General features: G+C 43.0%; 3 protein-coding genes across 3 annotated transcripts; 1 reads left to right on the top strand and 2 right to left on the bottom strand.

The window, feature by feature from the left end:
- The first annotated feature begins 13,501 nt into the window (after positions 1-13,501).
- On the top strand, positions 13,502-14,452 carry LOC121764257 (NDR1/HIN1-like protein 3). The gene has a single exon (XM_042160311.1). The coding sequence runs from the start codon at positions 13,582-13,584 to the stop codon at positions 14,296-14,298; it is 717 nt and encodes a 238-aa protein (XP_042016245.1). The 5' UTR covers positions 13,502-13,581; the 3' UTR covers positions 14,299-14,452.
- A 3,461-nt stretch (positions 14,453-17,913) lies between these two features.
- Positions 17,914-18,965, bottom strand: LOC121764237 (NDR1/HIN1-like protein 1). The gene has a single exon (XM_042160292.1). It carries the CDS (start codon positions 18,811-18,813, stop codon positions 18,187-18,189), a length of 627 nt encoding a protein of 208 aa, XP_042016226.1. The 5' UTR covers positions 18,814-18,965; the 3' UTR covers positions 17,914-18,186.
- A 1,339-nt stretch (positions 18,966-20,304) lies between these two features.
- LOC121778043 lies at positions 20,305-23,317 on the bottom strand. The gene is made up of 2 exons (XM_042175358.1): positions 22,096-23,317; positions 20,305-21,042 (listed from the first exon to the last, which is right to left on the bottom strand). Exons 1-2 carry the CDS (start codon positions 23,315-23,317, stop codon positions 20,726-20,728), a joined length of 1,539 nt encoding a protein of 512 aa, XP_042031292.1. The 3' UTR covers positions 20,305-20,725.
- Between the last annotated feature and the right edge of the window lie 237 nt (positions 23,318-23,554).

Below are 23,554 nucleotides of genomic sequence, written 5' to 3' on the forward strand. Positions count from 1 at the left end.
AAACTTTATCAAATAAATTTGAAACGTGTAATATGCAAATAAAACTTACAAGGATAAATTCAAATGTTGAATAACACTCTAGTGCATCTATGACTAGTGCATCTATGACTAGCTAAGAGCATTCACAACCATGCTCTTGCCAGCGGCACGATTGTGGGCTCCGACCCACTTTTTCTGTCTGCTCTCTGGCAGGAGCACAACACCCACAACTGTGCTCTTCCGCAAGGACGAGCACAATTAATTTAAAATTCAATTAAACAAAAACATTTTCATAATACTAAAATTCATTAAAAAACCTAAATAATATTACAAATGACAAATAAAATAAAAACGACATAATTAAAATCCTAAAAATTAAAAATTACATAATTAAAATACTAAAAATTAAAAAAACCACTACTCGTTGCCGAATTTCTCCCACATGTGTTTGATTAGGTTTTCTTGTAGCTGAATGTGGATTCGGGTATCGCGCATTGTGTGCCTTGTCTCGATCCTCTGGCCAACCGTCGTATATTCACCTCGGCGTGGGGGAGACCTCGCTGTTGAGCTTCCGGCTTCATCCTCGTCGTAGAAGCTAGCCGCCCTTGGCCCTTCGTCGGCTATAATCATGTTGTGTAAGATAATACACGTGAACATGATGTCGGCTATATTATTCACGTACCACAGCCGAGCCGAGGCCTTCACAATGTTGAATCGGGCTTGAAGGACCCCGAAGGCTCTTTCGACGTCTTTCCGCGCGGACTCTTGACGCTGCGCAAAAAGAACCCGTCTCGGGTCATGCGGGTTGCTGAGCGTCTTCACGAAAGTCGACCACTTTGGGTAGATACCATCAGCGAGATAGTAACCCATGTGGTATGTAGTTCCGTTGACGGTGAAGTCATTGAAGAGGGGTGACGAATAGAGCACGTTCAAGTTGTTGTTAGATCCGGCAACGCCGAAATATGCATGCCAAATCCATAGGCGGTAGTCGGCGACCGCCTCAAGGATAAGTGTTGGGCAGCCGCCTTTGTGACCGCTTAAGTGTTGCCCCCTCCAAGCAATCGGGCAATTCTTCCAACTCCAATGCATGCAGTCAATGCTGCCAAGCATTCCGGGAAAGCCATGGACTGATTCGTGAAGACGAAGCAACCGTTGGCAATCATCGGTGGTGGGTACCCGAAGGAATTTATCCCCGAAAGCTGAACCAACGCCCTCGCAAAAATTCTTTAGACAAAGGATTCAAGTGGACTCACCGATATTCAAATACTCATCGAAGATGTCGGCCGTTTGCCCAGTAGCGAGTTGTCGGATGACACACGTACACTTCTGCAACGGCGTGATACTTTGTCGGCCGGCTGCATCTGGACCTGTTTGGAAGAATTCAACACGTGCGGACAATGTGTTGACAATTCACATAAACAAGCGCTTTGACATGCGAAAACGGCGCCTGAAGTAATCTACCGGAAACCGCGGCTGGTCGGCAAAGTAGTCGGCAACGAGCCTTTCGTGGGCTCCCTCCCGGTCACGATGGATGTAGCGGCGAGTTGATCTAGTTCGTTGAGGAGGAGGAGCGGGGGTATTCGCCGCGACATATGCTTCGTAAGCGGCACGATGTTGTTCGTAGTATTCTTGTTCTTCGCGCTCCTCTTCCGTCATAAGATGGGTGAAATCCATTTGAGGTTTTGAGTGAGGGATGAATGTGTTGATAGTTTGTATGAGAATTATAAATGAGAGATGATTTGATGTGATAAATGGATGATGAATGTGTGTATATATAGATGATTTTGGGGAAAAAAATAAAAAAAATCCAAAAAAATTCAGAAAAACAGGCAAAAAAAAATGGCCATATTTTTGGGATTTGGAAAATATATATATATTTTTTATCATTATTTAAAATTTAAAAAATGAATTTTAAATAAAAAAATATTCAAAGGCAACGGCTATGCCGTTGCCCAATCGCGTGCCGCCACGTCGCCTGCTCGCTGGCACGGCGCTGCTCGATATCGAGTAGCGCCGTGCCAGCGGCGCGAGCGCAGCTGCGGCGAGCCTCGTCCTTGCCATTGGCACGGACGGACGCGGGGCTGGCGTCCACCGTTGTGGATGCTCTAATAGTATCATCTTCATTGACAATCTGTTATAGCACAAACTAGATTTATAATGTACCTCTAATGTATGACAGGAATTGAAATTTATAAAAGACTTTGTAATAATGGAGAAAAAATAATAACCCAATATAATGTAGTCTTTAAAGTATTTTAGTGGAGTATCTTTTATTTTTTGCAGTCTACCTTTTATCATAAAGTCCGAGCCCTTCGGGTTGATGAGCATGCAACAATGAACAATCGAAATTCAAAGCATAATATCAGAACAACTATTCATTTTTTGCTTAAATTGTGGCAAGGCTCTTATAACTTGAATAAATAAAATAGGCCTAGCCCAATACTGATTTAGTCAATGGCTTGTTGAGGCCCAATCTATCATCATACATAAACAAGTTGAAGAATTAGAAGTTCGAATATGTTATGGGATAATTATGATAAAGCTAGATTTCGTCATAGCGAGAGGTGGTTATTCCATTTTTCAACCAAATAATATCGATAATTTGTTAGGATTTAAATAAATTTTCTACATATATCTTTCTTTATCCCCATTCTTTATAAACAGGTGGTGATATTTGATTAGAATTAAGAATGAAGAAATAAAATACTATTTTATCATTCTCTTATTTGTAAATTTTTTCTTCTTCTGAGAAACGGTTTGTTCTCTTCTCCTTCTAACAAACACAATTTCTTTCTCATCACTTTATTTTTTCTGCGTTCTTTATCTCAATAGACAAATCATCTAGTGACACTAAAAAACATATCACAATAAAACATATCCTAAAGAAACAAATTTAATTAGTGTAGAAAATATATCAACCTAAAATACAGGCTCCAAAATCCAACAATTAGCTAAACATTTACGAGGTTGTAACTTATATAATGTGAACATGAACTCGTTTCAAATTCAAAGGCCAATCAATGTGGAGACGGGTGAACCATTGCCGATGGCCCCGACGTGGCATCATTCCACCTCGCCGCTTCCAGGATTTGAGAATATCTCTAATCCAATTTTGCCTTCTTGTAGTAAATTCAACGCAATCTTATTTTTTGAGTTGTTACAGAGTATTTAATTTTGGAATTATTGACTAGTCAAAATATTTTAGATATACTGTTCAATAAAGGTAGGGACGACAACACAAATTCATACTTCATATTTTAAGTTCACATAATTAGCATTTTATACATATAAATCAGACAAACAAAGAAAAAGTTTTCTGCCCACTGTCTATACGATTTTATGTGGTCATTTGTATGTTTAAAAAAAATTGATTAAGAATTTTAATGTATCATGTTGATACGGACCTTGATCATTTCTTTCTCCGGCCTCCTTACGTAGGATCGGCGGGGACGAAGATCTGGCTGTGCGCGGAAGACCTATCCGTCGGGCAGCACATAATCTAAGTTGCAGATAATTCTCAACGAGTTGTTGGACATAAATATTAATTTTCATTCATTGATTACATAAAATGATAACAAACTCTCCTATTTATAATACTAGAATACTACTAACCTAACTTATTGAATAAGAAAACAAAGATATGGAAAAGATATGGTGAAATAAAAGATAACTAAACAATTGTGATTTCCTAAGATATGGGATCGTATCAACTCCCCCACGGTTGAAATCCGCCTTGTCCTCAAGGTGGAAACCACGAAGCAACGACGAGAGTTGACAGCAAAAGCGTTGGCGAGGCGTCACCTCCTGGATCAAACACACACCGAGCAGCTGAGCGTGTCCCTTCATCACCTCCATAAAAAATCAACGAAGGCAGACTGATGTGGTCATCCAAATTCAATGCTAAAATGGAAAGCTCTGCCACACGTCCCTGAATGATCAAACAGGGCTTGTTATTTCGTGGAGGAATCAACCTTGCATCGGCGTCGAGCGATGGTAATCGAGGATTCATGCTTGTAATATCAGTGACATTCAAATCCCCACTAAATTCCGGAGCAGTATTGAAGACAACATGGTTTGCAGGCATGGGTAGCTCTATGCGAGAGGTCCCCGTGGCAAACAAGCACTTGATTACTTCTTCATGCGGAAGCTCCTTCTTGCTATCACGTAGATCCGGTTTTGCTATCTGCAGAGCAAGAAATTCTCCTTTTTGATTGCTGAGACTGACACATATACCAGGATCGAATGCGCGCACGGTGATCATTTCGATCATCTTAAGTATGTCACTATCTCCATCGTCTTTACTCTCAACTAAACCATTCGGTCCCATCCCATTCTCTTTCCATTTATCTTCAACAATGTTCTTTTCTCCCACAACATCATGAGAACAAGGCACAACTTTATTTATCAAATCATACTCACCGGCCTTGTGCATATTCATTTGCCACTCCTTTGGCCTCGAGCTCGGGACAGCAGCTTGCGGAAGACGATTAGAGGCCAACAATGGAGCTGTCTCCGGTAGCGGTTGCAAGGGCTGGAGAGGGCCTGGAGTGGAGTAGGGCAGCAGCTCCAAGGGCTGTGCTGGACTCGACTGCGGCGGGTGATTTGATCGCGGCAGCGGCAGTGGCGGCTGGTAGGGTTGATGGATCTGGTCTACAGCAGGGGTGGCCATTAGAGGGGGTTCCCAACACGAAGGCTGACTCACTGGGGTTTGATCGGATTTGGTGCGGTGGCATGGTGGAGCCGTTGATTCATTGGGGACTGGGGACTAAACGCGAAGGCCCAAAAGAAGCCTCATTATTTCTTAATGGAGGATATGCCATCTTTCGGAGTGGTGCAGAAACATGGGGCTGTTCAAGATCGGGCGTAGGAGTTTCGCGGCTCGACGTATGAATCCGGGACCATACCTGGATCACGATACAGTGGTGGATAACAGTTATCGGTTCGTTGTCGGGGAGGATCCCAACAAGTGGGGCGGCACGTCTGGACAGACCCCATTCGGTGAGGTTGCGGCGGACCGTAGGGTTCATGCCTGTACCTGGGTGGTGGCTGATCATAGGACAAGCGTTGATAACAGTGATAGCCGGCATAGTCGTATGACATGTTGACGGACTGAAGATAGGATGTTTTCTACGAAGGAATGGGGAAGCTTCTGTTTGGTGGTTTTCTTCCTTTTTTTTGGATGAATTAGACGAAGAGGGTTACTCTTTTCTTTTGGGTGGTGAGGTATGGGTTATAGATAATGGTCTGACTTCAACGCGGCACGCAGGAATCCTTCCCGTCGGGCTTTGTAGAAGTAGGATTGTCCGGCGGCTAGAGCTCGGCGGACAGGCTGGACTTGGCAACCAAAGCAGGTGCTGTGCGCGGAATGTTTTCCGTCGGGCAGCAGTGGAGCTTTGATTCGAGATGGTGGGAGGGTCAGCTCTCAATGAAAGCACCAGCTGATACGGACCTTGATTGTTTCTTTCTCCGGCGTCCTTACGTAGGATCGGCGGGGACGAAGATCTGGCTGTGCGCGGAAGACCTATCCGTCGGGCAGCGCAGAATCTAAGTTGCAGATAATTCTGAACGAGTTGTTGGGCAGAAATATTAATTTTCATTCATTGATTGCATAAAATGATAACAAGTTCTCCTATTTATAATACTAGAATACTATTAACCTAACTTATTGAAAAAGAAAACAAAGATATGAAAAAGATATGATGAAATAAAAGATAACTAAGATATTGTGATTTCTTAAGATATGAGATCGTATCACATGTCAGGATTCATTGGATGAAATAAAATACGAGGAAGTAAAATGGAAGACAATTATAACAACAAATTGTAAAAGGTAAATAACCATAGATATACGCGCTGAAAATTTAAGACTGAATCGTAGTAAATGGTTGTTGACAAAAAAAAGTAATGCTAATCTAAGCATCAGAAATACTAATTATTAAATTCCTAACAATAAAACAATTTACTCTAATGAATAATTAATATTGATATTTTAGTAAATATAAACTACTATAAAACAGAGCAGTTGAACAATAAATAATCGGGATAAACATAGAAAGACCGAGACTTCAAAAAAAAAAACACACCAATAAGGGTATAAAGAATTAAAATTTATTACTATAATTTACATAAAATAGCATAAGATTTACAAAATCAATGATAGGATGAAAGCAGTCGATATTGGATACGCTGCCGCGTATAATTAAATTGAAAGGTATATCAAGTCAACGTCGAAGAAATTTCCAAGCATCATCGTTTTGGGTAACAAATTTTCATCAAGCGACCGCGTTTTCACATATTAATATAACACTAATTGATGGGGTACGGACTAAACAAGCCCAATAGCAGTGACGGCCCATCAGCCCAAAGCCCAAGGAAGAGTATCAGTTCGGCATTACCAAAGAGTTCGGCCCCAGCCTACAGCTCGGTAAAAGCTCCACTCTCAGATCGGCAAAAGCTACTCGGCAATAGTTCAGCAGTTCGGTCTCAGTATTCGACCGAACTGGAAGATAGTCAACTCATGCAGGATCACATGCAGGATAGTGGATCAAGCACAGAGATAGTGGACTCATGCAGGATCTCATGCAGGATAGTGGACCCATGCAGGATCTCCATGACCTCCACGACATTCACAACCATCATTAGTGGTGATGCAAGCCACGATCTTAGTTCAATGTATAAATAGAACTCAGATCAGATAAAGAAGGGTTAAGTTCTCTAGAGATCAAATATCAAATAGCAAGTCTGTATTGTAAGCTGTAGAAAACAGATCAAGCAATACAACTCTGCCCTCTTTTCTTCCCGTGGACGTAGATTTACCTCAGTAAATCGAACCACGTAAATCTCTGTATCGTGATCTGTATTTTCCTGCATTCATCACCATCAAAAATTCGCCAAACCATCACTGGCGCCGTCTGTGGGAAACAGAGAACCAAATTTGTGATAAAGCGAATTTTTGACCCTTTTTCCACCCCAAAAAAAATGCATACCAGATCACATACTACCCGTAATACCGTTCGTGAAAACCATGAGGAAGCTAGTCCAGCCCGCAGGTCCGGAAAACAGCCTCGGGAGACATCTACTTCCAGTTTTCACGATGAAGGAACAAGCCGCTCAAAAGGTCCACACACCGAGTCTTCCCAGCAGCCTGATTTGAATGAGGCTGTCAAGCTGTTCTTGGCTGAGAAGCAGGATGAGTTCTTAGCCTTCCTGCAAAAGAGCCAAGAACCGAAGACGAAAACGGTGGATTCTCCTTCCTCATCCAGACATGAAAGTCACTACCGCAGTAGTGCCGTGTCTTCCAGGAAGAAGAATCCTCAACCCCGACATGTTCCTGTTCCTCCTCGGTACCGGAATCACAGGAGATCTCCATCTCCTCCATACCGAAGAGATGTCGGGTTCGCCATGTACGGAGCATTGAAGACTCCGTTCTCGGACGATATCACCCGAACTCCCCTTCCACAGAACTACCGAACTCCGTCGATGACTTATGACGGGTTGGTGAATCCTCATGACTTCCTGGGACGCTATCAGTATAACATGGCGAACCAGGGTCTCAATGAGGTCCACATGTGCAAGCTGTTTCCCGAGCTGCTTATCGGGAACGCAAGAAGGTGGTTCGATAGCCTCCCCCAAGGCAGCATTAGATCTTACCGAGATCTAATGGATGCTTTCCACAGGAGGTTCTTTCAGAAAGCGGAAGCCCGAATCACTTCGGCTCAGCTGCTTTCTATACGTCAAGGTCGCGACGAAAAGATCAGCGACTTTATGACGAGATTCCACAAGGAATGCCTACAAGTAGATGATCTCAATGATCTACTTGTCATTTCGGCATTCCAAAATGGAATCCTGCCCGGAGCTCTCTACAGAAAGCTCGTGGAATGCAGTCCGCAAACAGCTCAAGAGATGTGGGACATTGCGGACCAGTTCTCCCGTGCCGATGAGGCAGACCGTCGCAAACGGTCTTTAGACAGCTCATCCCGAGGAGACAGGAGGAAGCCCGATCATAGCGATCAGGGACAAACTCGCCGAACTCCTTTTGGCGATCAGAGGCTTCCTCGCCGAACTCCTTCCCCACTAAAGGAGGGATAGCGGTCATCCGAGGTGATAAAAAAAGAGCAAGTGTTTGCAGATTGCGCTTAAAAGTGCCGAGCAATCAGCTCGGCACCATCAAGCATAGCAATCACAGCAGCCGGAGTCAGAGGCAGGCGAAATGACCGAAGTCACACCGGAGCCGAACTCGATGGTGTACGGCACTGAAGCCGTGATTCCGGTTGAGAACGGCATACCCAGTCCCCGAACTCTTAATTTCTCAGCAGAACTGAATGAGGACGGACTGAGAGCCGAACTAGATCTGGCCGAAGAAAGAAGAGAATTAGCCTGCATAAAAGCAGCCAAGTACAAGGAGCAAGTAGCCCGGTATTATAACCAAAGGGTGAAAAAGCTGCAATTTCAAGTGGGAGATCTCGTCTTGAGAAACAACGAAGTAAGCCGAGCAGAAAAGCTGGGCAAACTCGAACCCACATGGGAAGGTCCATATCGGGTGCCAGAAGTCCTCGGCAAAGGGTCTTATAAATTGACTCACATGTCAGGAGAACAAGCACCCCGAACATGGTACGTTTCCAACCTCAAGAAGTTCCATTTGTAAGAGACAGTCCGGTCAGTCAGTTTTGTGTCTAGTTCGGTCCTAGGGGTATGTGCTTTCTTTGTTTTTTACTTGTGTTTCATGTTTGTCTATGTGCGTTTTGTCTGTCTATGTGCGTGTCGTCTCTTACAAATGTTACTGAGGTATCTTGTTCTTCAAAGGCTGATCCCCTTTTTAGAACATATATAAGCCAACGATTGTGAGTCCAAGCTTCTAAGAAGGATACAAGACCACAATTCAGCTTAAAAAACAAGCAGTTCGTCTGAAACGAACTGCAACAATAAGCCAACGATTGTGAGTCCAAGCTTCTAAGGAGGATACAAGACCACAATTCGGCTTAAGAAACAAGCAGTTCGTCTGAAACGAACTGCAACAAAGGGAAAGTCCGATCCACGCGATAAAACTCGCCGAATTAGGACAAGGGAAAGTCCGATCCACGCGATAAAACTCGCCGAATTAGGACAAGGGAAAGTCCGATCCACGCGATAAAACTCGCCAAATTAGGACAAGGGAAAGTCCGATCCGAGCGATAAAACTCGCCAAATTAGGACACAAGCTTAGTCCGGTCAAAGAAATTTACTTCATAAGACCAAAGACGAGTCCGGTCAAAGAAGTTTACTTCATAAGACCAAAGACGAGTCCGGTCAAAGAAGTTTATTTCATAAGACCGAGGACTAAGTCCGGTCAAAGAAGTTTACTTCATAAGACCAAAGACGAGTCCGGTCAAAGAAGCTTACTTCATAAGACCGAGGACAAGTCCGGTCAAAGAAGTTTACTTCATAAGACCGAGGACGAGCACGATGAAATTTTTTCGCTGAGCTGTAAAATACGCAGTGATAGAAGCGAAATGAAGATTTCATTTATTAAAACTTGTTCGGCATACAACTCCGCTGCCCTACGAGAAGGCGTTACGCTATTACAAAGGACTATTCTACTGTCCCTGGTTGCTAAAGTTGAGCCATCTATTCACAAAATCCTCGTGAAGCCGAGTTCGGGCGTTCCGGGCAGCTGAAGAATAAGCAGGTCGACGAGGTGCTCTAATCGACCTACCGCCTCTTCCCTGAGCCCGGGAAGCTCTAGCACCTCGGCGGCGAAGAGTCTCTTCACGAAGCATTTGTTGATCTTGCTCACTCATAATCACAGCTCCTCTACGAACTTCAGTCCGTCCTTGTCTTGACGTTTCCGGTTGCTCCTGAGTCCGTTCTCGTCTTGACGTTTCCGGCTGTTCCTGAGTTCGTTGCTGAATTGGAGTAAGGTTTTGAGCAAGTGAATCAGGGGTTTGAGCTGGAGTGTGACCATCTGTTGACGGGAAATGCCTAAGGAATCTCTCGATTGAGGGACGCCGGGAAAGAATGATGTCGTACCGAGAAGCCCAGCGCCGCAATGATTTCACGACTTGTTGGCAAGCCGAGCTCTCCAGCGCATTGTTCCTCCGGAGTACATGATATTCCTCCCACAGTTCGTCAACTCGTTCCTGAACTTCAGAGATGGTCATTCCCCCGCGCCTGCAGATGAAATCCTCATACGCAGTCCTCTCAGCGACGGCGGTATTCAGCTCGGCCTCCAGATCTTTCTTTTCGGACTCTAAGTCCTTATTGTCGGCCTCCAGCTTCACTGAACGAGCCAAGAGTTCGTCATTCTTCACCTGGTCAGCTATGGCTCTTTTCTCAGCTTCGTCTAAAGCCGAAGAGTACAGCCGCTTCCAGTGAAGTACCTCCAGCTCCTTAAGAGTTCAGAATATAGAGCAGCTATGTCAGTTCGGCATTTCAGATTACGGAGCAGGTAGTAAACCACAACAGGAGTAAAAGAGAGTACGAAAGGCTATACGAAGACACAAGAGCAGAAAGAAGAATTTTTTCATTCATAAGAAAAAAATTTTTCTACACAAGGGCTTCAAGGCCGTTTTACAAGAAGGAAGAAACTAAACTAAGAGAAGGGAGACGAAATCATACTCCGCCAGCTTCGTCTCCGCCTTCTCGGTGAGGTTCAGCTTCCTTCTCCTTGTCTGCTTCAGTTTCAGCCTCGGCCTCCCTGCTCTCCCCAGCCTGCTCGGCGCCACCGTAGCCGATCTGCTGCGCCTCCTGCTCGGCCTGCTCATCGCCGGTCTGCCGCTCATGCTGCTCGGTCTCACCCTCTCCATGGAAAATTGGAGCGGGTGAAACTGACCCTATGGAGGCAAAGATAGCCTCCATGTTCTCATCGCGGTCAGCTCGGCAACTACGAACTTGGTCTGCAGAAAGCAGGACCGAGGACGAAGCAAGCTCCTCAAGCACCGGCAGACTCTGAAGCCGAGCTGCTATCTCTCGGCCGTACAGCGGCAGGATGACTTCGGGACCCTGCTCGGCTTTATCGGTCATCAGTTTCAGCAGATCACCGACAAAGGCTGAAAATTGGTTGCTCAGAAAGAGTTTCTCCGCGAAAGCACAGAGAGCCTCTCCTTGGGCAACCACGGCGGCAGCATCCCTCCGTTTCGTCTGCTCTCGCTGGATGACGAGTTGGTTTTTGGCAAACTGAGCTTCATCCTGGGCCGAAATCCTAGCAGCTCTGGCTTTCTCAAAGTTTGCCTCAACCTGCTCGGCCCGGTGACAAGCAGCCGCCAACTTCCTCTGCATCTCAGCATAGTCGTTGGACGCTTTGGAGAGTTCGACGGAGACGAGCTTGGAGAGCATATCGTTCCTCTGAAAATGGAAAAAGCAAAAAGTCAACAGAGGGGCCACAAAAAATACAGGAAAAAAGCAAGGCCAGAAAATCAAGAAGAGAATTCACCTCGGCGAAGTCCGTGGGCCATAAAAATGGCTCACAGATATGTTCCGAAGGAGGCGCCAAGACCACGTCTTTCTCTGGCGCTCTTGGGGGCTTCTGGGTCTTCCCCTTCCCCTTTGCCGAAGTGGACTCCGGCTTTTTTGGATCCGAAGAAGAGGTCTTCTGCCTCTTCGGATTCTTCTCGGCATTAGACACCGAGCTGGTGGTTTTTGGCCTCTCCGGTTCCTTAGATTCGGAGGATTTGCGGCTAATCTTATTCAGCATGTACACTGCCAAAAAGCAAGAAAACAAGGTTAGTTTTCGTCGTCAAGGCAGTAATGCATAAAAAAGAATTCCTCACCCTCAGTCTCTTCGTCCGAAGACGAGGAGTCGAACACGAAGTCGCCCTTGACGAGCTCAGACTCCAGGTACTGCTTCCTAATCATAGGAATCTTATTGAGCTCGCCCTCGAGCTCGTCCAACGGTTCTAACCGAGGATGAGGAATCACGGACTTCGGCCCTCTCCAAGGAAAGCCGGGAGCCGCTGTCCTATTATAAAAAAAGAAGCGATGTTGCCACTTTGACCACTTGGTTTTGCAAAAGGCCCTAAAAGGCTGTAAAGGGATCAAGTAAAACCAAGATCCCTTCCTCTTAAACTGGAAGAAATTAAGGATTGCCCTCAGAGACAGATCCTTATCTAGCCTACGCAGTTCGGCAGCGAAGGCCGATAAGTGCCTCCAAGAGTTCGGAGTCACCTGACCTAAAGGGAGTTAAAAAAAATCTAGCAGCTCTACAAAGGCAGGGGGAAGAGGGAAACGAAGCCCGCATTCCAAGCCGGCTTCATAAACGGTGGCGTAACCCTCCGGCGGCGAGTCAGCCCTATGAAGGTCGTCGGGAATCGCAACCTTCCCCCCAGGAAAAAAATATTTTTCGTGTAAGGATATCACAGTATCCTTACTCAAGATACTGTGAAAATACTCTACGGTCTTCTCCCCGGATTCTTTCCGGCTAGAAGACCCCTTATCCCCTTTCCTACCGCTACCTGACTCAGAAGAAGAAGAAGAAGACATAGTTCTTACTCTTTGAAAGTCTGAAAAAATTCTGAAGAAATTCTTGAAAGCGGAAGGAAATTTTTTCGCAAAAGAGAGAGAATGCAGAAGAAGCAATAGCAAAAGTGTTCAACTGATGAAGAAAGGACGTATTTATCAGATTCGGAGAAGATTTCAAAATCATCGCACCGTTTCGAATCCCACCTTTTCAGGATTCAACGGCCGGATTTTACTGTCGCATTTAATGCAGTCACGCGCAAGGCACGTCCCCTGACGTCAGCCTCCCCCGTACCTTTATCCAGAATGCCGAAGTGACTCGCTTCGCCGAAGTGATTCACTTCGCTTTTCGGGGGGGGGGGGTAGTGATGGGGTACGGACTAAACAAGCCCAATAGCAGTGACGGCCCATCAGCCCAAAGCCCAAGGAAGAGTATCAGTTCGGCATTACCAAAGAGTTCGGCCCCAGCCTACAGCTCGGTAAAAGCTCCACTCTCAGATCGGCAAAAGCTACTCGGCAATAGTTCAGCAGTTCGGTCTCAGTATTCGACCGAACTGGAAGATAGTCAACTCATGCAGGATCACATGCAGGATAGTGGATCAAGCACAGAGATAGTGGACTCATGCAGGATCTCATGCAGGATAGTGGACCCATGCAGGATCTCCATGACCTCCACGACATTCACAACCATCATTAGTGGTGATGCAAGCCACGATCTTAGTTCAATGTATAAATAGAACTCAGATCAGATAAAGAAGGGTTAAGTTCTCTAGAGATCAAATATCAAATAGCAAGTCTGTATTGTAAGCTGTAGAAAACAGATCAAGCAATACAACTCTGCCCTCTTTTCTTCCCGTGGACGTAGATTTACCTCAGTAAATCGAACCACGTAAATCTCTGTATCGTGATCTGTATTTTCCTGCATTCATCACCATCAAAAATTCGCCAAACCATCACTAATCAAACCCACACCAATAATGTGTCGCCGCGTGTCACTTGTTTTCCACCTACAATACTAATTCTCCTCTTCACACACAAATACCCATCCCTACGTGTACTGTAAAAAGTGTATATATATGTCTAGGCATACCACTTTTTTTTTAAAATCAGATTTAATTTCACCCTTTTTTTCTCTCTCTCTCAGGAATATCTGTTCCAACCACTCTTCAACCAATGGGAGAGCCGCACCTGAATGGGGCATACTACGGCCCTTCCATTCCTCCGCCGTCGAAACCGTCACAAAAATACCACCGCCCCGGCCGCGATGGGGGCGGATGCTGTTGCAACCCGTTCTCCTGCTGCTGCGGCTGCCTCATGAACTGCCTCTGCACCTGCATCTGCCAGATCCTCTTCACCATCCTCATCATCGTCGGAATCGTCGTCCTCGTGTTCTGGCTGATTTTCCGCCCCAACACCGTCAAATTCCATGTCAACGAGGCATCGCTCACCGAGTTCAACATCCGCAACAACACGCTCCACTACAATCTGGCGCTGAATCTGACGATTCGCAACCCGAACAAGCGAATCGGCATCTACTACGACCGGATCGAGGCTAGGGCTTTCTACCAAGGCCAGCGATTCCAGACCGTCGACCTGCAGAAGTTCTATCAGGGGAAGAAAAACACCAGCAACGTCAGCGCCGAGTTCAAAGGATCGCAATTGGTGCCGCTCGGAGCCAACGAGATGTTGAAATACAACGAAGATCTGAGAGCCGGAAGGTACGACATCGACATCAAGCTGTATCTGCGGATCAGACTCAAGTTTTGGTTTGTGAAATCCACCAGAGTGAAGCCGAAGATCGATTGCGAACTGAACATTCCGTTGAGTTCAAACGGGACGGCCTCAGGAGGGCCTTACGAGCCCACGAGGTGTGATTTCGATTGGCGTTGAGCGTCTTTTCATTGTTTCATGATTACTTCATCTTATTGTTAGTGCTACTATTATTCTTTTGTTTATCGACTTTTGATACAACATTATTCTCGTTTTGAATTTTGTTGGTATCTTCTCAGTACTGCTTTGTGAATAAATAAAGAATTTATTATTAGATTGTTGTGTTAATTTCTATGAATTGGGATTAGATACTAATTAAGAGGCGATAATTAAGTGACCATTGAGTGACGAAGAAACGGTCACAAATTGTTAAATGTTGCCCGTTAGAGTGGACTTCTACGTTACTTAAAAAAAAATTTGAATTTCCTGCTGAGCAAGTTGACGAAATTAATAATGGTGGAGAGAGAAAAGAGTCTAATTCTTAACGGAAACGATGTCGTACCGCCAACGTAACTGGACGATGAAAAACATAAACCAAATTGATGAATTCTCAATTGTACACTAAGGCCTCGGTAGCTATGTCATTTTTTGACTAAGTATGATATAATTCATGATAATTATCATAGTTTCAATTAGTTAAGAAATATATATTGAGTGTTCGGTAGATTAAGATAATTTTGAGTTATCTTATTTAAGTGTTTGGTATAACAAGTCACAAATAAGGATTAAAATTGTAATTGTCAAAATTATCCTCATTAATTTTATTTAATTACTTAATTAATTGATCGGAAGAACATATTCATGATGCCACTGTACCTTCAGCTATGGAAGAAGCAGCATTTTCCATTCCTTTTTCCTCACCATTCAAATTGTAATTCAGCGATTCACCGATGTTGATATTGTTGTTGTTTCCGTCAAATTCGTGAATCAAATCGTTGTTCCTCACCGTTTCCACTCTTTTCCACCTACTCCGATCGCCGTGTTGCGCCGCGGCGGAGGCGGAGGCGCTGAAGCCGCTCAGATTGATGCTCGATTTTGACGCGCTGCTGGCGTTGGTGATCGTCGCCGTCGGAGCTATGGAGTCAATCATGGTGGAATTGAGGAGTTGCGACGGCGGCGCGACGGCGGAGGAGAAAGGGGAGAGGATCTTATTCGCGACGGGGCGGAGGGGGTAGATCGGGCCGATGCCGTCCAGATTCGCGGCAGATCTCAAGGCGGAGGCGGCGGAGAACAGATCCATCCGCCGCGAGTACGGGGAGCCGCCGGAGAACGGAGCGGAGGGGACGCCGGTGAACTCCTGCACCATTTGCCTGAAATTGTTGGTGTCGGTGGTGAGCACGGTGGTCGGCGCCCGCCGCGAGCTCGCGTCCGCTTCTTAGGGTTCCTCTGCTGCTGCGGCGTTGCCGGAGTCGGATTAGGCGGCGGTGAGCTCCCGAGGCTGGAGAAGGCTTGATTATGGGTAAAAATGTATTTTGCAAAATTAACTAGGCATCCTTGATATGTAACATGCCAAAATGGGTGGTTACATGTGTGACTGAAACATAGATTTTTTAATGGGCTTTGTGCGGGCCGGATACAAAACACGGGCTATTAAGTTTATTAACATAGCTACCAAATGCACAAATAAACCCGGATTAATCATCTTATCTAATCGTAACATAGCTACCAAACGGGGCCTAAGATTTAAAGTAATTTATTCTTAAATTTCTGAAATAGAAATTAATGAACATAATAATTTAATTCTTGAATATGATAAATTTTTATTTTTCAATCCCAACTCAATTTCACAATTATCGTTTAAAAAATTGCTTCATATTACTTTGAAAATATGAAATTATATTAAATCCTTTTTTTAAGCTCATCGATCATAGGTGGACGCGCTCAACCTTGAACATATGAGAAGTAAAATACATGGAATATTTCTCTAGAATAATCCAAGTTTCTGAATAGTTCGGATCTCACCATTGTATATGCATAGACCATGAACGTCGCTTGAGCATTTAGATCTATTTCTCAAAATTTGTAGATAGTTAAAAAAAATTGAAAGCAATATATATTAAATTATCAAAAATATATATGTAAAGTTTTAAATCGCATGCCAGCCGCGACAGTTGTAATGCTTCTGCAAGCGTTGCGCGGCGGCGGTGTTTCAGCCGGGATTCAGGCTGTTTGTCGGGCGACCATATGGTTGAGAGGCGCTGCAACGCAGCCCCGCCAAGCAGCCGATCCCAACGAGGCTGCATTGTGAATGTCCTCAAGATGAATTGAACTAGGTTTATTTCCCAAAATGTCAACTTATTCAAAGATTAAACTATTAAAGCCTGGCAGGCTACACATGTCAACTGCCGGCCCACTAGTGAAATAGAGCAGACCTGGACCTGGTTTAGTAGCTAGACCGGGCTCTAATTGAGCCTTTTTGTAAACTTAGAATTGGCTTGGTCCCAAGCCTGACCCAGCCCAGTAGAAGCCCACTGTATTTTTATATGAATTACCTGTGTACTACATTTTGTTATCATGTACTTACTAGTATCTTGTTTTATGAATAAAATTTAAAATGGGTCTACCTTTATAGCATAGACTTGTGTGGAAATTGTCTAGGAACTCGATTTTAATATTTGTGTGTTCCATCAGGATTTTAGTACTATTTGTGTGTAAACTATATATCATCTTCTTCGTGTAATTTTTTTATGCTAACGCTTTTAATTTTTATTATTGGTGCAATATATTAAAAGATTCTAATCAATTCAATTTAAAGTAAATATAACTTTTAAAAATGGGAATAAATAATCTTGTCAACTAAATTTTCTAATAATTAGCTGAATATTCGATTTAAAATTATTTACATAAAACTGCAGTAGTTGTCTTATATTTCTGCGTGTATATAGTATATTATAATATGTCTAACATAACACATGAAGGGGTCGTACTATATATACTGCAAACTATATCGTTCCTACAAATTACAAACTAAGATCTAGTCTAGATTTTAGTTTGATTTTAGTTTGTAAATTATAGGAAAGTAGTTTATATTTAATTATATCTCTATTATGAAAATTTGAATTTAAAAAGTATGAGATATTTAATAAAAATGGGAAAATATCATTTTCTTTATTTAGAAATAGTTTTCCTTGTTATTCCAGTGTACCATATTTCAAATAGAAATTCTTTAATGAAATAATTCTGGCTTAATAGTACCACCAGCCGTAGTTAAAAAAACGAATTATACAACCAATTCTCGTGTCATTTAAATAAAAATATAAGTCTCTTTATTTTATTATCCTCCATATTTTATTCATATTCTCATTACTGTTGAAATTGAACAACAAATAGCTTCGAGGAGTTTTCAACAACTCTAAAGCACGATCACTTTATATTCAACAACCCTAAATTGATCCTATTAATTTTTTCCACACTGATGATGATGGTATGTAAACAAACTTTAAATGGTGGAAAATCACATGGTTTGGTCACATAAACAGCTCATACGTGAGATTGTTTATACTTTATACCACTTGAGGATAATAACTCTCAAATTGTAAAATCACTATTTAAATCAAAAGAGACTAGAGAGTGTAGAATATTAGTACTATCAAATTTTAAAATCATTATTTAAATCAAAGGATACTTGACTTTAGTGAAGAAGAAGCAACTGCATAACAGAATAAGTCAATAGTAAAGGAAAGTGCCTCCTAATTTATTAATACCTCCACTAAACACCCACTATCAAAGAGCCAATTATTGCATAATCACTGAATCAATTAAGCCCAAACACAAGTCATTACAAAGATATACAAATTTAATCACGAGGAAAATGTACAATTATCTGCTCCTCTGTAAACAAAAGCAATTAAGAAGCTGAGAAATATAAAATAAAAATTAACATAAAAATGGGCCTAATAATATTCCACATTTAATTAAAAATACGGCCTGTGGAGTGGTAATGGTTCATCAATATATATGTGTGTTCAATTCCTCTGTTTTATTGAAGATTAAATTTAAGTATAATTGTCACACACTTACGCTACAGCTCTGGGAGAGCTGATACTTAATGCCGGTGCCGATGACGATGCCGTTAGCTTCGCTATTTCCAAGGGGGATGTAAGCGGGGCAGGAGACGTGGAGGTGGTAACGGCCGGATACGAAGGACCCGACCTTCCATTTAACGAGGCCCTCAAGTTTAACGGTGAGTTTGATGGCGCCGTTAGACTGGTCCTGGGCGAGGGCGAGGCCGTTGAAGGGGGCGACGGGGACGTCGTTGCCGTAGATGAAGGGGGACCAGATGTTGAGGTCCTTGTGGTCCTGGTAGACGGGGGGGATGGAGGTGTAGTAGGTGATCTGCTGGCTGTGGTAGGTGGCGAAGGCGTCGAGCTTGTCGTAGTAGACGCCGATTTGGGAGTTGGGGTTGCGGGAGAGGACGGTGATCTGGAGGGTGGTGGAGATGACGTTGGTGGCGGAGACGTTGAGGGCGAAGATGGTGGCGTCCTGGAGGAGGAAGGTGGGCTTCTTGGGCTGGAGGATGGCCCACACCAGGAGGATCACCAGGAGGATGATGAAGCTGAAGACGAGGAGGCACGCGCAGCACTTGCGCAGGGCCTTCCGCAGCTTGCTCTTGTGGTGGCTGCACTTCCCCGACATGCCGCTGAATTTATTTAATTGGGTGTGTGTGGAGATGAGAAATTATTATGAGGTCTGCTAATTGTCTTAATATAGCCCGGCTAAGCAGCTCGGTTGATTTGATAAGGTGGAAACGAGTGGACGCTCTTGTGGGATAATGACTTCCCACTCTGTGTCGTGTGTGTTTATTGGATTTCATATCCGTGAATTCGTATATATTTGCAAATACTCATAGGGAAGACGTCTAAGACAGGATGGGATTTGATTTTAGTTGAGTTGATAATATTAAACTATCTACTCGTACTTTATTCTTCTTTTACTTAACTCACTTAACATAAATTTTTTTTAATACATAAGACAGAAAAGAAACGTTGTCATTATCGCATAATGGAGGGAGTATATAGGAGGGATGATAGTGTATAATTATTTGTTTATTTCATATGCGTATATATACTCCCTCTGTTCCTTGTAAATTGAGACGTTTCTTTTTAGTATGAAGTTTAAGAATAGTGTGTTAAGTGATTATAAATAAAGTAAGAGAGATTATTGTTTTATTAAAAAAAAGAAAAGAAATGATTCAGTTAATTTCAAACTTTTCTCAAAATATTAAAATTAATAACTGTATTAATGAATAAAGTAAGAGAGGTTATTGTTCTATTTAAAAAAAGAAATGATTCAGTTAACTTCAAACTGCTCAAAATATTAAAATGACTCTATTAACATGAATTTCAGGGGGAAATAGTATAATCTTTCTAGTTTTGGTTAAAGGTTGTTGAATATTTGGGCCGTGGACTTTATTTGGGCTGTGTTTTATGATGGCCCAGATAGAATGTGGGCTGGTGGCTGCCCTAGCCCAATACTCAGTTGATATATATATCATGCCTTCTCCTTTGCCGATTGATATCATTCGAAACTGCTCTCTCTCTCTACTCTCTTCACTCAGAAATTCCTATCTTCTCTCTCTTCTTCTCCGATTAGTCTCCGGCTGTTTCTTTGTGATCTTTCACGGTTCTTTGAGTGATTGATCTTGTGTGAGTGTTGGAGAAGACAACTGCTTCGGTTGTTGTGGTGTTGGTGAGAACTAGGGTTTTGTGTGTGAGGTTCTATGTGAGTTTGTGTTCGGAGGTTCCAGATCTGGTATGATGGAGTCGGTTGGTGTTGGTATCTGCGGTGTGAGGTGAATCACTAGTGGATTCAACGTTGCTCTCTTGGATCTGGTTTCAGGAGAATAGATTTGTGCTATAAGCGGGTGGAAAAGAAGAAGAAGATGACAATAAAAAGAAATAGATTTGCCCGGATTTGTTCTTGCAATAATATCCAATAACCCAAACAAGAAATATGACAATAAAAAGATGGAAAAGAAGAAGAAGAAGATGATAAGTGTTATGATTTAGATTCAAGCTCAAGAAAGAAAAACCCAATGGCTACTTTCACAAACAAAAACCTAATGGCTCCACCAACTAGCAACACAAGAACTAGCAAGCATACCTTAACAAATAATATAAGCCCGGCAATAGATTAAATGCAACCACAAGGGATTTTGGATAAATCTTCAATGATGAAGATGGGTGCTCCAATGGAGTCTTTGTTCTTCAATAATGTTCAAAAGTCCCCCCACAAAACCCTAGACATTGGTATTTATACAAGGGACTAAAAGTGCTAAATAAAAGAGACAAAAAGAGTCCAAAAACGCAAGTCGCGCAACACGCCCGGTCGGGCGTTTTGGCTCATGCAAAACGCCCGGTCGAGCGAACTTTCTGGAATTCGCGACCAAAAACTGACAGAACGCCCGGTCGGGCGTTTTCCCCTTAAAAATCGCCCGGTCGGGCGATTTCTCTGGAATCCTCCAAAAGCACTATCTTCGTCTTCGAAAGGGCTTCGCGTGAGTATCTTAAACGCCCCAATCGGAGTCCGGATGAGAGAGTTATGACCATTATACGAAAGTCGTGCAGTGAGGGGCAAATGACTCCATAAGAAATGTTTGGACGGGCGTCGCTTCCGTTCCCTCCCCCCATGAGGCCTTGAGCACCTTGACATGTCTCCACCCTCTTTTCGGACCCCAATCAACCCACGGCCCTCGACATCGTTGTATTTTATGATTGTGAATACCCGGATTCACATCATCCTCTCCTTCTTTGTCAAAGGATTTGTCCTCAAATCCGGTTCTTCGATTTTTCTTTGGGACACTCGGGTTCACATCATCCTCTCCTTCTTTTGAAGGATTTGTCCTCAAATCCCGATCAAGTACACCTACAAAATCGAGCGAGTCCAAATCAAATATCATAGTACAATACAAGAGGTTGATTTCACTTTGGAACCCAAAAGATATTTCACAAACAAGGAGATGGTTCTCACAATCACAATCAACGAACCAACTTCCACTATCACATTCAAAAACGAATTTAGCAATGAGAACAAAGGAGACCTCAATCTTAAGATTATTTTCTTGAAGCTTACAAGGAATTATGCCAAATATAGAATCAAGTTTGTCAACATGATGCTTACTTAATTGCTCCAATACTTTGAAGAAGTGATCATTATTATGAGAAGAATGTGACCAAAAATCATTGTGCATAGCATGTAGGGTATGCTCAACACAAGACATGTGAACCTTGTATAACACCACATGAATCTTGTAAAACATAATATCAATTAACATAAGAAACTTATAAAAATAAGTCCCTCGCAATTGCTCTAACAATTTCAAGACATGGGCACACACATGGGAACAATGCATTACTATGACTTTAATCACAACATAACCCACAAAAGACATGTGAGTGGAAAAGTCCTTCACAAAACAACCATAGAACATCCCAATCCCATTGAAGGGTCTAACCATTTTGCAATGAAAACATAGCAAATACCAAGTTCTAAAGTCATCAACATTCTCATCCACATGTTTATGAAACTTAAAATGGCGAATAAGTGAAGGCTTAGACATCTTAGTATGCAAGGAAGTCATTTCATCTTTCAAGTTAGAATCCAAAATCGAAATAACATACTTATCAATGCTTGGATTTCTCAAGAAGGGGTCAACATAAGATGAAAATATGGACTTGGTATTCAAATATTCAAGCTCTTGATGCCACAAATCACCAATGACAAAGCTATCATCACAAGCCGGCTTTTCAAAATCAATCTTATTCACATGTGTCACTCTTGAATTTACAAACTCATGCTTTAAGTACAAGATAGGCTCAACATGGTTCAAATCAATTTTGCAAAGCAAGTTATTGTCCAACACATCAATCTTATCTAAGCACTTCAAAGAAACATCACAAGGAAGCAAGGATAGTGTACTTGAACCTTGGGCAATGAGTTCTTCGACTTGCTCTTGTTCCTCTTGATCATTTTTCGGTGAGGTAGTTTCCAAGCCATTTGCATCATGATGTCTCACTTCCATGTCTTCAATTTTACTCACTATAAAAGGCTCATCAACACAAAAAGAAATATAAGTGTTAGTGGGTAAAAGTTTATATTTCTCACCAAGGGCAAAAAGCAAAGGATTATCTAGTGCCCACCCAAGGTTGACCTTATAATCTAACAAGCCACTTTTTTTTCTCACATGCTTGTAGTTTTTCTCTCTTGATAGCTTTGATTCACACTCACCCCCACCACTCTCTCTTGGCTTTTGCGTCTCACATTTTTGCCTTTTCTCACACTCTATTGGCTTTTGAAGCATGCCCTCACTCTCTAGCTTTTTCTCTTTCTCTCGATCCTCTCTCAAGTGCTTGTTTCCATTAGCAACCTCATGTAGCTTTGGTTCGGTGTTCAAGATTTGAAGGGCATTCAACGGTTCACATTCGTCTTCGGCTTCCACTATGCTTGGCACACCATCATTGAAAGTTGGGTGTGCGTCTTCTTCATATATGGCCGTAGACTCTTTTTCATCGTCACATTGCTCTTCATTTTCGTTGGCAATAAAATCCACCCTATATTTGACACGCTCTTTAACAATGCGATTAACATTGTCACGCTCACTTTGAATCAAGCTCTTTGAAGGAGGGAAATTGGATGACAACCACGACGAAACCTTCGTGTGATAGCTAGGATGAGATAAGTCCACCTTCTTTGGTGGGACACTTCTTCCACTTGTGCCACAACCATAATGTTGAGAGTTTGAGCTCTTCCTTGCTTTACTTGAGGTTTCTTCCCCCATTAGCCACTCATGCACCTTATGATGACCATGATCCCTCATCCTCCTAGAGTGTGACTCTCCATGGAACTTTGGAATTCGTTCCCTTCTACTCCCTCTATCAAGTCCATCATCATGGTACCTTGAGTTGTAGCCACTCCAATCATGTCTCTCTCGGTCACTAGGTGCTATGGAATGGTTATGCCTAACTCGATCTCTGAGGAGGGCTATATCCTCATGAAAAGTCGTAAATCCTCCTTGCATAGCATTCACATTGTCCCGCACCTTGTGCATCTCCTTCATGATTGAGGAGAACATCTCTTCGATAGTAACATCGGATGGTGAGGCAACTTGATTTATAGGCGAGTCATGCCTAGAGTTCACCATTTCAAGTACCTACAAAACAAATTGCACAAGACTAGGGACAAGTCCCTTTTGTTAGTAACACAAACAACGCACACACCCAAGAATGGAGATTTTAGTGAGGAGCTCACTTCCCAACCCACAAAGCATGTCCCCAATTCCCCAAACTCACACCCAAAATCTCTCGGAAGGCTTAGAGATTTAGTGGCTAGATACTCTCTCTCACTTGCTCTCGACGATGTAATCTCAAGGGTTGCACAA

Source organism: Salvia splendens, chromosome 2, assembly GCF_004379255.2.
Source record: "Salvia splendens isolate huo1 chromosome 2, SspV2, whole genome shotgun sequence".
Classification (NCBI taxonomy): domain Eukaryota; kingdom Viridiplantae; phylum Streptophyta; class Magnoliopsida; order Lamiales; family Lamiaceae; genus Salvia; species Salvia splendens.

Bases quoted from the DNA above. Each gene is read 5' to 3' on its own strand.
- LOC121764237 (XM_042160292.1), bottom strand. From the start codon at position 18,813: ATGTCGGGGAAGTGCAGCCACCACAAGAGCAAGCTGCGGAAGGCCCTG.
- LOC121764257 (XM_042160311.1), top strand. From the start codon at position 13,582: ATGGGAGAGCCGCACCTGAATGGGGCATACTACGGCCCTTCCATTCCT.
- LOC121778043 (XM_042175358.1), bottom strand. From the start codon at position 23,317: ATGGTGAACTCTAGGCATGACTCGCCTATAAATCAAGTTGCCTCACCA. The intron at 21,043-22,095 runs GTACACTATCCT...TCGATTTTGTAG, and splicing joins ACTCATTGCCCAAGGTTCAA to GTGTACTTGATCGGGATTTG.